This window comes from Mesoplodon bidens (genome assembly GCF_964165515.1).
Source record: "Mesoplodon bidens genome assembly, chromosome: 3".
NCBI lineage: Eukaryota > Metazoa > Chordata > Mammalia > Artiodactyla > Ziphiidae > Mesoplodon > Mesoplodon bidens.
This window is the reverse complement of record NC_138178.1, coordinates 72,033,189-72,050,388: the sequence shown is the minus strand read 5'-3', so window position 1 is coordinate 72,050,388 and position 17,200 is coordinate 72,033,189. Positions and strand designations below refer to the sequence as shown.

Sequence of the window (17,200 nt, the reverse complement as noted above, 5' to 3'; positions counted from 1 at the left end):
TTAGTAACTTTCCTGGACCAGTTCTGTAGTGTTTGTATTTCCTAGAGTATGAAATCTCTGTTTGTTTGTTTTAATTTCGTTTAATTTGTAGTCGTCTTTCTAGGTGTCATTTCTGGATCAGCATAGCTCTCTATGCTCATTCTTGACTGTTCACACAGCCCTGAACATGCACACAGCCTTCCAGATCTAGGAATATGTCAGAGGTTTTCATAGTTCACTGTGGACATGTGAGTCCCTACATTATCTTTTAAAATTTTTGGCTGGACTCTTTTTAGCCCCAGATTATATCACAGCCCTAGGAACCTATACTATTTACCTTCCCTGACTGCTACTGACTTCTGTTATCAACAATGCCCTGAGAATAAAGCTTTTCCTTGGAGCTCCAAGTCAGGTCGAATCGTGGCAAAGCCTTGGGGACAGGGCTTTTTCTGGAGTTCCAAATCAAGTTAGCCCACTTGGTGGCAGCAAAGCTGCTGGTCTTTATGAAACTATGCCAAGGAGCTGGTAGGGAGATGGGAATATCCCTAAGTTAAAGTGTCACAGACCCCACTTTTCTAATTGAGGCTCAGTAGTTTTCTTCAATAAACACTTTTAATTTTTTGTGTGCCTTCATCTAAATTTCCAGAGTTCTGAAATGGTTGCTTTTGATAATCTTGCCAGAGTTGTCATTGCTTTCTGAGGGGAGAAGATTTACTGAGGTACTCTCTCCACCATCTAGTAGTCTCACTTCTGAAGAGTAAATTATATGGCCACTCTACATAAAGCAGGAGTCCCCAACCCTTGGGCCGTGGACCAGTACCGGGCCGCACAGCAGGAGGTGAGCGGCGGCGGGCTATCGAGCGAAGCTTCATCTGCTGCTGCTGCCTATCACTTGCATTATGGCCTGAACCAGCACTGGCATTACTGCCTGAACCATCCCTCCCATTGCTCGCATTACAGCCTGAACCACCTTCCTCCGCCCCTCCACACCACCCCCTTCCCCGTCCATGGAAAAATTGTCTTCCACGAAACCGGTCCCTGGTGCCAAGATTGTTGGGGACCACTGACCTAAAGGGTCAGCCTGCTACTCAGGCCAAGCCAGTTGTCGCCGTGTGTGGGTTGTGTTCCCAATGTTGTTATGTGGAATATGGATAGGTTTGTAAAAAATCCCGAATTTTTTATTTTATAAACTCTTAAAGACATATTTTCTTTGGGTGGGATACAACCGCCCCTACCCAAAGAGGTTTCATCACATCCAGGCCACCCACTTTCCGGTATTCATTCCCTCCATCAATTTACATTCACTGAGCACCTGTCACTGGCCTGGAATAGTGTTGGCTGCTAGGGAGACAGTGGTAGCAACATGAAGAATGTATAATAAATTAGGCTTAAATTAGTATATTGAGTCAATTAAATCTCATTTCAAATTTTCCTTTTAAGGCTATGCATTGCAAACTATAGTATCCGATCTCTGGTTTTACTTGTCTTTTGATCTGAACTCAGAAAAACTAAGGGAAACCCATTTCTTCAGACTTTTATATTAGGGAAATTCTAAGCAGTAAATATTTTTCAATCACAAGTTTCCATAAAGAACCCAGGCTCATTTTAAAGTAAGCTACAGAGCCACTGAGATTGGAGTTGAGATAGTCTATTGAAAATGGCATTGACAAACATAATCATGCAAATCTTTGATGAAATGAACTTTTTTGCACACTTCAAAAGCATTACCTTACATCACTGCAAACCTGGCAAGTAATTGCAATGATCAGAGTAGTAATTCATATTCAAATCCTCACCACGTTTGCTCATGGCATTGATTGTCCCAGATGTAGTAGTATTGTAAAAAAGACATTAAGACTAATTTTTAAATATTTAAACTACTGTTTTCACTGAGAGAACTATGGCATTTCCAATTTTTTAAAAAAGTTCTTTTTGATTTGAAGCTAGTTCTTACAGTACAGGCTAACATTGATTGAAGACTCTGTGCCATCGTAGTTACGCTTTCCTCTTGATGTAGACTCCCCGCTCCTTGCAGTCACCGTAATCATTTACATGGGTGCTCTGAAAGGAGCAATCACATCCAAACACGGGGTTCTAGTCAATCAGTGCTTCTCTCTCTCTTCGCTCCCTGCATCCTTGTTCCCTCCTCTCTCTCTTTCTCTGTCTCTCTCTCAGATGGGGAGAGTGCTACTGTGACAGGTCCATTCTATCAAGAGAAGTTTCTAGGATCACAGAAGCACAAAAATCTTATATAAGAAGGAACAGACTTAAAGGTCACATTTTCAGTGTAAAAAAATGTTCTGTAGGGCATTCTTATCATTCAACCAGTGCTCAAAGCAAGATTTTCCATTTTAGGTTACATTTTTATTCTAAATCAACTTCCATCTGGAAGAAACTACATGGTGTTGTGAACCCAGATTTAGAAGCTATGAGAATTGCAATCTACTTTCTCCTAATGATTTGAGCCAATAGATTAACCTCTTTGGGTTTCGATATCTTTATTTGTAAAATAGAGATTTCTCATTTACCTTACCTAATTCCCCTAACTTATCACAAAGGAGACGTACAGCATTATTCCTAAAGCATTAACATAACAAATAGATTAGAAGATTTACAACTTCCTTGTCAATATTCAATGCAGGGTGTTGTACCATTTTAACTTTGATAGTTACTCTCGAAATATCTGAACCCAATTGTTGCATATAAACATTTAGGTCAACTTTCACCAGAGCCTGCCTTAAATAGACCCATCGCTTCCTGAGAAATAGAGAAGTAATACTTCTGATTGCTGACTTATTAGAATATTCTGTCTATTTATGTTGATGTCAAAAGAGATACATTTAAATACTCTGGTTCTAAAAGTAGAGCACTGTAATTTATAATTATTTTCAAAAAATTTTATTCCTTGCCTTGTTGTCATTTTTCCCACGGTGATTCTTCATTATGTCCTCATTAAAAATAACAAACACTGAAATATCTATACTACAAAATCAGCAGACAACTGATATGATCTTTTTCACTAAATATTCATCAGATTTAAGGCTGAGCAGCATGTAAATGCAGTAGTTATATCTTCAAACTGGAATTCACCTAGCAGGGCTTCCAGGGTTTCCTGTAACAAAAGCTAGAACTTGTCAAGAAAATGATTGCAACCTGATATGGAAGATATCATTTCCCATTAGGACTGAGATGTTTAAAGTGAGCATTTGTATGTGTAGCCTTTTAGATCTAACCTATAGTATATTTTTCTCCAAACTACAATGCAAGGCTAAACTGTAAAGACTGTAAGAGAAATATAAACAAACAGTAAATGAAAACAGAAGCTTCATAGTCAGCTTCACGTCTGCCTTTGGTTTTGGCCGATTTTATGCTGTGGTATAATGGAAAGCACAAACATCATTCTACAAATATAGCACCATTTGAAATAGAGAAATGCTTCTTGTGTGAAGTTTTAAGAGCACCCCTTTTGTTGACCTTTACCTTTCTATTATGAGAGCCTGAGTAGTGGCAATGGAACCTCTGTGTATTTAATGAACAAGCGATGCCAAAAATGGGCACCAGTCTTTTTGAAGAATGTAGTAGTTCTGTGCATCTCTCATACTACTCTGATAAAATGTAATACCTCATCTTGAATCCTGTGAAAAGGCTTTTCAGGATAAGTACTTGGAGTTTTCAGTGAACAGATGCTATAGGCATTTATCTGGTTATTCAAGATGAAAGACTTCTGAATATCTGCCTATATGTGTGTCCATGGCCATGATCATGTCTGTGTCCACCAAACATGGTGAGGTGGATGGGTTTTTAAGAATTAGGTACCATGAAGTAGTCAATTTAGGCAGGCTTAATTTTGATACCATTTGCTAATGGTCATAATTTCCCTTTTACAAGTCATAGAGGAGACAGAAACTGTTCTTTTTATACATGTTATTCCTGGATACTTCTTCTAACAGTAAGTAGCTGGTCCACATGCAGTTCTTCGTATCACTCTTTACAAACAGCAAAAGGAAAGTCATGGAGAACTGAGCAGTCACTTTGCCCACAGCAAGCACCCACCTTGGGAACACCTTCAGGTAGAGAGAGCTCTATCAAGCAGAGACCCGTAGGGCTCCGCACCCTGGAGATGTATGAGATGGAAAGAACTTCCAATTCTACCTATTCACCTCACTGTGGTTGAAGTCCGCTTTCTCTCTACATACTACCCAGAAGAATTAGATTGGAACAGAGGTAAGCAGCCAAGTGAGACACTTTTTCCCAAGCAATTTCATAATGGGTTTCCTTTACATCATTTTTAGAAAATGAGTCAATCCGCCCACCAAAATATGAAATATTTTTCAAAATATGACATTTATCCACAAGATCAGTTTATTTTTTTAATGAACATTTAAGGTTCATATACAAAAGCTAACAGAGCAATAAGTCAATCATGAAATAACATACAGGGAAATAAAATGGTAAATAACTCATTTACAATTTCTCACCACTGAAGCACTACACACTGGCTACAGTGAGGTGTGGTCAGTGTTTCAGACAGTGGATGCTCAGGCCAAATGCCAAGACTGTCATCACACTACTTTTTGTTTTAAGATGTTTTCTTTCTTGGTCATCGTTCAGTTAGTGGGGGGAGTCAGAGGGAGAGAAGTAAGTTTCATTCCCACCTCCCCCCAAAAAACTATTTTTAAGCAGTTCAATTTTTCCTTGGGGAAACATTGTATCTGTTAATCTAACATACCATATATTTCTGTTATTAAATGTCTGCATAAATATTTGTTTATTCTATTTCTTAACATAAGATCATGCAGTACTTTTAATTTCAGAACTGTAAGAATTATCAAAGGCAATTAGTTTTGTACATAAATGCCCACAGTTTCTTTTTCAATGAAAAATGTGCTCTTTGTGATATTTGTTCTTGTGAGAGTTGGTCAAGTAGTAATCATGGAGTATTTCCTAAAATATTTATTTGCTGGGAAAATTTGTATGAAATGACATTCAAAGTATAAAAAACATTGTTAGGTAACACTTGGAACAGTTAAAAATATACTTGTTTGTAAACTGTCAATGCAAGATACTGAGCATCTGAGTGTCAGAGCCATTGTCTCCTGTTTTTCTAGAAAGTGGCTTGATTTATCAATGTGACATCTTTGAAACATCTGACATTATATATAGAAACATCAAGGCAATATTATTTGTACATATAATTAAACATGCAAAAACTTCCTGAAAGATAGAGCCCAAAAAAGGGAGGTCCCCCAAGCTCAACCTCTCCTTCGTGCCCGTCACTGAAAGTATGGCTGTCTTGGAGTTTGGGAGCATGGCAGCTCATTTTGGAGAGGTAGCCCCTTTAATCACTGGCTCCCTATTCAAATATGTTGCCCAGTAAACTAGGTTGAAAGTGCCAAACAGGACTGGGAATATAATTCGGGACATTTTGTCGATCTTGCTGATGCTGTTGTAAGTCTTTTTGTTTTCAGAAGTCTTGTCTTCAGGTTTTACTGAGGCTGAAGAGGCATTTGAGGTCCCTGCAGGGGTCTGCTCCTTTGGGATGTTTGGGGGGTGGGTCATCTTCCCAGTAGTATAAGCATTTGTTGATTTATTTAGTGTAAGTTCACGCTCCTTTTTCTGCAAAATACAAAAAATTTAAGGGCATGACATTTGCAGGCAGCGGTCAGTTCACTTCTAAAGGTTCTGAAGGTTTATCTCTCAAAAGAGAGAGACAGAGACAGACATAAAGACAGAGACAGAGACAGAGAGGGTATCAGCTTAGCTCTGGCAGAGGGCAGCCTTCCACAGACTTCTAAGCCTAGAACCCCACATGGCCAGTCTTGGATGTGAAATTCTAGAACAGGCAAAATACTTTATGGTAGAAAAATTCGGAATAGTGGTTACCTTTGTTGTGGTGGGGATAGGAATGGACTGGGGAGGGGCATGGTGACCTTTCTGGAGTGCTGGCAATGTTCTCTATCTTGATAGGGATTTGGGTTTACAGGTGAACATGTTCATCAAACCTCAGCAAAAGTACCCTTAACATTTGTGCATTTCATACTATGTAAATTTTGCTTCAAAAGAATCAAACAGTAAACAAATATTGAACTCTAGTTAGTGATATGCTTACTGAAGTATTTAGTGGGAAATGTACTATTTACTTTGAAATACATCAAAAAATAAGATGTATTGACAGATGGATTGAGGATGGGTGGATGGATGAATGGATAGACAGATTTTAGGTAACATAGATAGATAGATAGATAAATGATAGATGGGCGGTGATGACACAAGCTCAGTAAAATGTTAATAGTAGACAGGTTTTAATTTTGTAGTTCTTCAACATTTCTGTATGTTTGAAAATTTGCATGATAGAATGTTGGGGAAAATTCTATTCCTTTACCAAAGTAACAATCTCATTAAATTAAAATTGGAAAACATAAGAATAATTAAAGAAGATATATCACTATCTGAAAAAGATATCTGCATCCCCTTGTTCATAGCAACATTATTCACAATAGCAAAAATATGGTAACAACGTGTCTTCCAGTAGATGGTTAAACAAAATGTGGTGTGTGTGTGTGTGTGCGTGTGTGTGTGTGTATATATATATATACATACACACAATAGAATACACATTGGAACACAATGGAATACTCTTCAGCCATAAAAAAGGAAGAAAATCCTGCCATTTACAACAGGGATGGACCTTGAGAGCATTGTGCTAAGTGAAATAAGTCAGACAGAGAAAGACAAATACCATATGATTTCACTTATATGTGGAATCCAAACAAACAAACAAAAAAACAAAAAGCTGAAGTCATAGATACAGAGAGCAGATTGGTGGTCACCAGAGGTGGGGGGGCAGGGAGCAAAATGGGTGAAGGTGGTCAAAAGGTACAAACTTCCAGTTGTAAGAAATAAGATCGGGAAATGTAATACACAGCCTGGTAACTATGGTTTAAAAAAAAAAAAGAAAGAAAATATATTAACCATTAAAAATATGTGGGAGGGAGCTTCAAGATGGTGGAAGAGTAAGACATGGAGATCACTTTCCTCCCCACAGATACATCAGAAATATGTCTACATGTGGAACAACTCCTACAGGACACCTACTGAATGCTGGCAGAAGACCTCAGACCTCCCAAAAGACAAGAAACTCCCCACGTACCTGGGTAGGGCAAAAGAAAAAAGAATAAACAGAGACAAAAGAATAGGGACGGGACCTGCACCAGTGGGAGGGACCTGTGAAGGAGGAAGGGTTTCCACACACTAGGAAGTCCCTTCGCGGGCGGAGACTGCGGGTGGTGGAGGGGGAAAGCTTCGGAGTAGCGGAGGAGAGCGCAGCAACAGGGGTGCGGAGGGCAAAGCAGAGAGATTCCTGCACAGAGGATCGGTGCCGACCAGCACTCACCAGCCCGAGAGGCTTGTCTGCTCACCCGCCGGGGCGGGCGGGGGCTGGGAGCTGAGGCTCGGGCTTTGGTTGGATCGCAGGGAGAGGACTGGCGGCGTGAACACAGCCTGAAGGGGTTAGTGCACCGTGGCTAGCCCGGAGGGAGGGTGGGAAAAAGTCAGGACCTGCCGAAGAGGCAAGAGACTTTGTCTTGCCTCTCTATTTCCTGGTGCATGAGGAGAGGGGATTAAGACCACCGCTTAAAGGAGCTCCAGAGATGGGTGCGAGCCGCAGCTATCAGCGAGGACCCCTGAGAAGGGCAGGAGAAGCTAAGGCCGCTGCTGCCGCCACCAAGAAGACTGTGTGCGAGCACAGGTCACTATCTACACCGCCCCTCCCGGGAGCCTGTGTAGCCTGCCATTGCCAGGGTCCCATGATCCAGGGACAACTTCCCCGGGAGAACGCATGGTGCGCCTCAGGCTGTTGCAACGTCACACCGGCCTCTGCCACCGCAGGCTCACCCTGCATCCGTTCCCCTTCCTCCCCCCAGCCTGAGTGAGCCAGAGCCCCCTAATCAGCTGCTCCTTTAATCCCGTCCTGTCTGGGTGGGGAACAGACATCCTCAGGTGACCAACACGCAGAGGCAGGACCAGATCCAAAGCTGAACCCCAGGAGCTGTGAGAACAAAGAAGAGAAAGGGAAATCTCTCCCAGCAGCCTCAGGAGCAGCGGATTATATCTCCACAATCAACTTGATGTGCCCTGCGTCTGTGGAATACCTGAATACACAACGTATCATCCCAAATTGAGGAGGTGGACATTGGGAGCAACGATGTATATATTTTTTTCCCTTTTTCTCTTTTTGTGAATGTGTCTGTGTATGCTTCTGTGTGTGATTATGTCCGTATAGCTTTGCTTTTACCATTTGTCCTAGGGTTCTCTCTGTCCGTTTTTTTTTTTTTTTAGTATAGTTTTTAGCACTTGTTATCATTGGTTGATTTGTTTTTTTGGTTTGGTTGCTCTGCTCCATCGTTCTCTCTTTATTTTAATTACTTAAAAATGTTTTTAATACTTATGTTTTATCTTAATAACTTTTATTTTATTATATTTTACTTTCTCTTCACTTTTTCTTTCTTTCTTTCCTCCCTTCTTCCTCCCTCCCTCCTTTCTCTTTCTTTCTTTCTTTCTTTCTTTCTTTTTTTTTGTCTCCCTTTTATTCTGAGCCATGTGGAAGACAGGCTCCTGGTGCTCCAGCCAGGCATCAGGGCCGTGCCTCTGAGGTGGGAGAGCCAAGTTCAGGACATTGGTCCACAAGAGACCTGCCAGCTTCACATAATATCAAACGGCAAAAATCTCCCAGAGATCTCCATCTCAACGCCAAGACCCAGCTCCACTAAACGACCAGCAAGCTACACTGCTGGACACGCTACACCAAACACCTAGCAAGACAGGAACACAACACAATCCATTAGCACAGAGGCCGCCTAAAATCATAATAAGGCCACAGACATCCCAAAACACGCCACCAGTCATGGACCTGCCCAGCAGAAAGACAAGATCCAGCCTCATCCACCAGAACATAGGCACTAGTCCCCTCCACCAGGAAGCTTATACAACCCAGTGAACAAACCTTACCCACTGGGGACAGACACCAAAAACAACGGGAACTACAAACCTGCAGCCTGCGAAAAGGAGACCCCAAACACAGTAAGTTAAGCAAAATGAGAAGACAGAGAAGCACAGCAAGTGAAGAGCAAGGCAAAAAAACCACCAGACCTAACAAATTAAGAGGAAATAGGCAGGCTACCTGAAAAAGAATTCAGAATAATGATAGTACAGATGATCCAAAATCTTGGAAATAGAATGGAGAAAATACAAGAAATGTTTAACAAGGACCTAGAAGAACTAAAGAGCAAACAAACAGTGATGAACAACACACTAAATGAAATGAAAAATTCTCTACAAGGGATCAATAGCAGAATAACTGAGGCAGAAGAACGGATAAGTGACCTGGAAGACAAAATAGTGGAAATAACTACAGCACAGCAGAATAAAGAAAAAAGAATGAAAAGTATTGAGGACAGTCTCAGAGACCTCTGGGACAACATTAAACGCACCAATATTCTAATTATTGGGGTCCCAGAAGAAGAAGAGAAAAAGAAAGGGACTGAGAAAATATTTGAAGAGATTATAGTTGAAAACTTCCCTAATATGGGAACGGAAATAGTTAAAGACCAGGAAGCACGGAGAGTGCCATACAGGATAAATCCAAGGAGAAACATGCCAAGATACATATTAATCAAACTATCAAAAATTAAATACAAAGAAAAAATATTAAAAGCAGCAAGGGAAAAACAACAAATAACACACAAGGGAATCCCCATAAGGTTAACAGCTGATCTTTCAGCAGAAACTCTGCAAGCCAGAAGGTAGTGGCATATTTAAAGTAATGAAGGGGAAAAATCTACAACCAAGATTACTCTACCCAGCAAGGATGTCATTCAGATTTGACAGAGAAATTAAAACTTTTACAAACAAGCAAAAGCTAAAAGAATTCAGCACCACCAAACCAGCTTTACAACAAATGCTAAAGGAACTTCTCTAGGCAAGAAACACAACAGAAGGAAAAGACCTACAATAACAAACCCAAAACAATTAAGAAAATGGGAAAAGGAACATACATATCGATAATTACCTTAAATGTAAATGGATTAAATGTTCCAACCAAAAGATGTAGACTGGCTGAATGGATACAAAAACAAGACCCGTATATATGCTGTCTACAAGAGACCCACGTCAGGCCTAGGGACACATACAGACTGAAATTGAGAGGATAAAAAAAGGTATTCCATTCAAATGGAAATCAAAAGAAAGCTGGAGTAGCAATTCTCATATCAGACAAAATAGACTGTAAAATAAAGACTATTACAAGAGACAAAGAAGAACACTCCATAATGATCAAGGGATCGATCCAAGAAAAAGATATAACAATTGTAAATATTTATGCACCCAATATAGGAACACCTCAGTACATAAGGCAAATACTAACAGCCATAGAAGGGGAAATCAACAGTAACACAATCATAGTAGGGGACTTTAACACCCCACTTTCACCAAAGGACAGATCATCCAAAATGAAAATAAATAAGGAAACACAAGCTTTAAATGATACATTAAACAAGATGGACTTAATTGATATTTATAGGACATTCCATCCCAAAGCAACAGAATACACTTTCTTCTCAAGTGTTCATGGAACATTCTCCAGGATAGATCTTATATTGGGACACAAATCAAGCCTCAGAAAATATAAGAAAATTGAAATTGTATCAATTATCTTTTCCAACCACGACACTATAAGATATTATGAGATATCAATTACAGGAAAAAATCTGTAAAAAGTACAAACATATGGATGCTAAACAATACACTACTTAATAACCAAGAGATCACTGAAGAAATCAAAAGGAAATCAAAAAATACATAGAAACAAATGACAATGAAAACACAACATCCCAAAACCTATGGGATGCAGCAAAAGCAGATCTAAAGGGAGGTTTATAGCAATACAAACCTACCTTAAGAAACAAGAAACATCACAAATAAACAACCTAACCTTACACCAAAAGTAATTAGAGAAAGAAGAACAAAAAAACCCCAAAGTTAGCAGAAGGAAAGAAATCATAAAGATCAGATCAGAAATAAATGAAAAAGAAATGAAGGAAATGATAGCAAATATCAATAAAACTAAATGCTGGTTCTTTGAGAAGATAAACAAAATTGATAAACCATTAGCCAGACTCATAAAGAAAAAAAAGAAGAAGACTCAAATCAATAGAATTAGAAATGGAAAAGGAGAAGTAACAACTGACACTGCAGAAATACAAAAGATCATGAGAGATTACTACAAGTAACTCTATGTCAATAAAATGGACAACCTGGAAAACCAGAAAAATTCTTACAAATGCACAACCTTCCGAGACTGAACCAGGAAAAAATAGAAAATATGAATGACCAATCACAAGCACTGAAATTGAAACTGTGATTAAAAATCTTCCAACAAACAAAAGCTCACGACCAGATGGCTCACAGGTGAATTCTATCAAACATTTAGGGAAGAGCTAACACCTATCCTTCTCAAACTCTTCCAAAATATAGTATAGGGATGAACACTCCCCAACTCATTCTACAAGGCCACCATCACCCTGATACCAAAACCAGACAAAGCTGTCACAAAGAAAGAATACTACAGGCCAATATCACTGATGAAAATAGATGCAAAAATGCTCAACAAAATACTAGCAAACAGAATCCAACAGCACATTAAAAGGATCATACACCATGACCAAGTGGGATTCATCCTAGGAATGCAAGGATTCTTCAATATATGACAATCAATCAATGTGATACACCATATTAACAAATTGAAGGGGAAAAACCATATCATCATCTCAATAAATGCAGAGAAAGCTTTTGACAAAATTCAACACCGATTTATGATAAAAACCCTCCAGAAAGTAGGCATAGAGGGAATTTACCTCAACATAATAAAGGCCATATATGACAAACCCACAGCCAACATCATCCTCAAAGGTGAAAAACTGAAAGCATTTCCACTAAGATCAGGAACATGAAAAGGCTGCCCACTCTCACCACTATTATTCAACATAGTTTTGGAAGTTTTAGCCACAGCAATCAGAGAAGAAAAAGAAATAAAAGGAATCCAAATCGGAAAAGAAGAAGTAAAGCTGTCACTGTTTGCAGATGACATGATACTATACATAGAGAATCCTAAAGATGCTACCAGAAAACTACTAGAGCTAATCAATGAATTTGGTAAAGTAGCAGGATACAAAATTAATGCACAGAAATCTCTTGCATTCTTATACACTAATGATGAAAAATCAGAAAGAGAAATTAAGGAGACACTCCCATTTGCCACTGCAACAAAAAGAATAAAATACCTCGGAGTAAATCTTCCTAAGGAGAAAAAAGACCTGTATGCTGAAAACTATAAGGCACTGATGAAAGAAATTAAAGATGATACAAACAGATGGAGAGATATACCATGTTCGTGGATTGGAAGAATCAACATTGTGAGAATGACTATACTGCCCAAAGCAATCTACAGATTCCATGCAATCCCTATCAAACTACCACTGGCATTTTTTCACAGAACTAGAACAAAAAATTTCACAATTTGTATGGAAACACAAAAGACCCCGAATAGCCAAAGCAATCTTGAGAAAGAAAAACGGAGCTGTTGGAATCAGGCTCCCTGACTTCAGACTATACTACAAAGCTACAGTAATCAAGACAGGATGGTACTGGCACAAAAATAGAAATATAGATCAATGGAAGAGGATAGAAAGCCCAGAGATAAACCCACGCACATATGGTCATCTTATCTTTGATAAAGGAGGCAAGAATATAGAGTGGAGAAAAGACAGCCTCTTCAAAAAGTGGTGCTGGGAAAACTGGACAGCTACATGTAAAAGAATGAAATTAGAACACTCCCTAACACCATACACAAAAATAAACTCAAACTGGATTAAAGACCTAAATATAAGGCCAGACACTATCAAACTCTTAGAGGAAAACATAGGCAGAACACTTTATGACGTAAACCACAGCAAGGTCCTTTTTGACCCACCTCCTAGAGTAATGGAAATAAAAATAAAAAAAAAAACAAATGGGACGCAATGAAACTTAAAGGCTTTTGCACAGCAAAGGAAACCATAAACAAGACGAAAAGACAACCCTCCAAATGGGAGAAAATATTTGCAAATGAAGCAACTGACAAAATCTCCAAAATTTAGAAGCAGCTCATGCAGCTCAATATCAAAAAAACAAACAACCCAATCCAAAAATGGGCAGAATAGACATTTCTCCAAAGAAGATATACAGATTGCCAACAAAAACATGAAAGAATGCTCAACATCATTAATCATTAGAGAAATGCAAATCAAGACTACAGTGAGATATCATCTCACACTGGTCAGAATGGCCATCATCAAAAAATCTACAAACAATAAATGCTGGATAGGGTGTGGAGAAAGGGAACCCTCTTGCACTGTTGATGGGAATGTAAATTGATACAGCCCCTATGGAGAACAGTATGGAGGTTCCTTAAAAAACTACAAATAGAACTACCATATGACCCAGCAATCCCACTACTGGGCATATACCCTGAGAAAGCCATAATTCAAAGAGTCATGTACCACAATGCTCATTGCAGCTCTATTTACAATAGCCAGGACATGGAAGCAACATAAGTGTCCATCAACAGATGAATGGATAAAGAAGATGTGGCACATATATACAATGGAATATTTCTCAGCTATAAAAAGAAACGAAATTGAGTTATTTGTAGTGAGGTGGATGGACCTAGAGTCGGTCATACAGAGTGAAGTAAGTCAGAAAGAGAAAAACAAGTACCGTATCGTAACACATATATATGGAATCTAAAAAAAAAGAAAATGGTCATAAAGAAGCTAGGGGCAAGATGGGAATAAACATCTAGTAGCGCAGACCTACGAGAGAATGGACTTGAGGATATGCGGAGGGGCAAGTGTAAGCTGGCACAAAGTGAGAGAGTGACATGGACATATATACACTACCAAACGTAAAATAGATAGCTAGTGGGAAGCAGCTGCATAGCACAGGGAGATCAACTCGGTGCTTTGTGACGACCTAGAGGGGTGGGATAGGGAGGGTGGGAGGGAGCGAGACGCAAGGGGGAAGAGATATGGGGATACATGTATATGTATAACTTATGCACTTTGTTATGAAACAGAAACTAACACAATTATACTCCAATAAAGATGTTAAAAAAATATGTGAAAAATGAAAAGCAGAGAGGAAGTGCATGGAGAAGGAGCAAGAAGCAGCAGTGAAAAGTGAGGTGGAGTAAGAGTGCATATGTACCCAGATGCAGGGAGCACAACGACCCCGGGGCCACAGTGAGGGTGAGCACAGCGTCAGAGCAGAGCAGGGCCTGTGGGCCACTCCTCAGAAGTGGTACGGTTCTTTGCAGCCCCCGCAGTGCCATGCACACACCCTTACTGGGCTGCCAGAAGAAGTCCATCAGCATGATGGACTAGCTACCTCAACGGTTTGCACAGCCTTTGTCTCTGGGTGTAACCAGGACAGAGCAGACACTGGAGGAGAGGATGATGGGTCTCGGAGGTGGGTGTTTCAAACAGGACTCAGGATGGCCACAGTGGTCCAGAGACGGGCCTCTGTCCTCCTTCTGGGACGACTTGCTGCCCAGCTGAGGGCAGACAGCTCCCTACACGGTCAACTTCAACTTCTTCCTTTGTCCTTTCACAGGTGTTCACACCTAAAAACCACCTTGCAATCCCAACTCTGAAGACCCCAACAGGTAACGAAGGTGAACACAGTCCGGTGTTCAAATTTTCTCCACTTCTAAGTAAAAGCCAGTAATGCTATACTTACTTACTCATGCTCACCACCGTGTGTAACAGTATGACTTGCCTGCCGGGATACATGCAGATGCCCCGATGCCTCCACTGGCCTAAGGGATGGTATCCCCAGCACCACAGCCTTGGGGGATAAAACCTAGTCTTCTAGGAGATCAGTGCTAATCTGAGATTAGATGAGCTAGTTACCTCCATGTCCTCTTCTCCCTCCAGGTCTGCATTCAGATCTGTGATGAGTAATAAGGACACTGAGGCTGAGTGTGAGCAAGCGAGGTGGCCGACGATGATGACAGCCCATTCAACAACCTTCATGGACTCTCCATTGCCCCCGGGTTCCACCTTCCTCCTAGACTCACAGACATGAGCCTCACGGCCTCAATTCCTGCAGCCCCTCCCAGGCGGTTGCCCCGCTCAGGCTCAGGGAGGCTGTCTCCAGGCCTGTGGCAAACATTTACTTCCTGGCAACACAGTGTTGGGTGTCGGGAAGCTCCTCTCCCCAGACTCCATGTCCCCCAACAAACATCCTCCATGGTTCTGTCCGTTGGGACACTTCAGGCCAGAATTCCCACAGTCTGAAGACGCCCTGCCTCTGCCATGTTTTCTCAGCTCCACACCAATCGCCTGCTGCTGTGGGCTCACTCCTGTCCCCATCATCCCCCAAAACACAGCCCCTCGTGAGATTCCTGCTTGTCAAGGCCCTCCCCAGGCATCTCCCCCCTTCCCTTCTTCCCTGAGGGGCCTGGAATGGGTCTCACTAGGCCTTCCTCCCTCTGGGTGAGCTACGTCTGGAAGTGGGTCTTTCTTCCGTGACTGAAACCCAGGAATGGGAGTGGACTCATGGCGTTTGGAGGTGGGAAGAATCCGATAGGTCAGGTCAAGTCAGAACTTCTGACTTTTCACAAGAAAGGAACAACAGCATTGAATGCAAAAAGCAGGTGTGGGGCCATGGGTGCGCACAGCTGAGTGCCCTCAGCATCAGCAGAGTATCTTGGTGTAGTCACGGGTTTGGGGCACAGTCTCCGGTAGGGCCTTCCAGACTCCCTTCATGATGATTTCCAAAGGACGGATGAAGTTTCACTTTCAAGTCTACCCTGATAGCTCCGCCTGTTCCTCTCTCAGAGCAAAGGACTTGTTTGTTTTAAATGTGGCATAATTAGCACTTTACCATGTGCTATTTATTTTCTATTCCATGTATGTTATTTTCTTTTCCCCAAGGATCTGATTCAGGTTGGAATGTTGTGCAACCTTTTTTCTTCAAATATTTTTTAGATTCAGGCACCGACCTCCCTCTAAATACTCAGCACTTAATTGCTCTGAATAGAGAAATGCTTCCCACAATAACTCACGTGCATCGTTTAAGCAAGACAAATCATCTCGTCAGTGGAATTGGGTGTGTTTGCCTGTTGTGTCGCTCCCAATAATTCGATTGCTCCCTTCATGACCTTCAAGCCACCTTGCAGAAGACACGCTGCATGGTGAAGTGGCAAGAGTGAGCAGAAGAATTGACTGTACCATTCAAAACTGGATAAATAGTCCCTGAACAGACAGAAGGTACTTTAGCAAAAGTAAGAGGCCTGATATCAGACCTTTCCCTTGAATGAAGCTGGTGATTCAAAATAAAGGTAAAACAAGACCTGTTATAAGACTTTGTAAGGACCTTGAGTATAAGGGAAGAAATCATTTTTCAGGGGGAGGGATGTAGGGAAAACAAACACCTGGTCTTATACTTGGACATAAAATCAGGCACATTTTCTCTGGAGTGCGGAGGAAAATGAAGTCAGTACCTTGATCTTGGCTGCTTCCAAGGCTTTTTTGCCGTCCCAGGCCCAGCCTCTCTTCGTGAAATAGTTGACGGTGGCAAACTCGATCAGCGCAGAGAACACAAAAGCGTAGCACACGGCTATGAACCAGTCCATGGCCGTCGCATAAGCCACTTTGGGCAGAGAGTTCCGGGCACTGATGCTGAGGGTTGTCATAGTCAGCACCGTGGTCACCCCTGCGGTTGTCAATGACAGGGGTGGGGACAATGGGAACAAGGATCAGCACCAGCACTGGACCCCAGTATAACACCCCTGAACGTGACAAAGAAAGAAAGGAACTATGACTTTAATCCCCAGCCCAGGTCTCCCTTTCCCTCTACAATTTTCACAGCACAACACGTTCGTAGCATTTAAAACGCTGCTTAGTTTATTTACCTTGTCAATCGTCTCCTTCCTCTAGAACATAAATCGAGGTGGGCAGGGATTTGGGTCTGATTCATACGCATACCCTAACTGTGTTCCCGTTGTCCTGACCTGACCCTGCAGAGAGCTGGTGCTCAACAAGGATGGGTCAGAGGAGTGGGGCATCTTAGTGGCCCCAAGTTAAGTCCAGCTGAGAAGGGCAAGAACGTTCCCACCGCTCTAACG

The 17,200-nt window shown here is 41.2% G+C and overlaps 1 protein-coding gene across 2 annotated transcripts in view; it reads right to left on the bottom strand.

Annotated features, from left to right (window-relative positions):
- Positions 1 to 5,295: 5,295 nt before the first annotated feature.
- The window catches only part of GABRA5 (gamma-aminobutyric acid type A receptor subunit alpha5), a gene marked incomplete at its 3' end in the record, with an annotated part of 98,989 nt that continues 87,084 nt past the window's right edge, over positions 5,296 to 17,200 (bottom strand). For both annotated transcript variants that reach the window (XM_081230178.1, XM_081230177.1), the window contains exons 9-10: positions 16,577 to 16,788; positions 5,296 to 5,595 (exon numbers count right to left, since the gene is read on the bottom strand). In XM_081230178.1, the coding sequence (XP_081086304.1) occupies positions 5,296 to 5,595; positions 16,577 to 16,788 (512 nt within the window). The remainder of the gene's footprint in view (positions 5,596 to 16,576; positions 16,789 to 17,200) is intronic.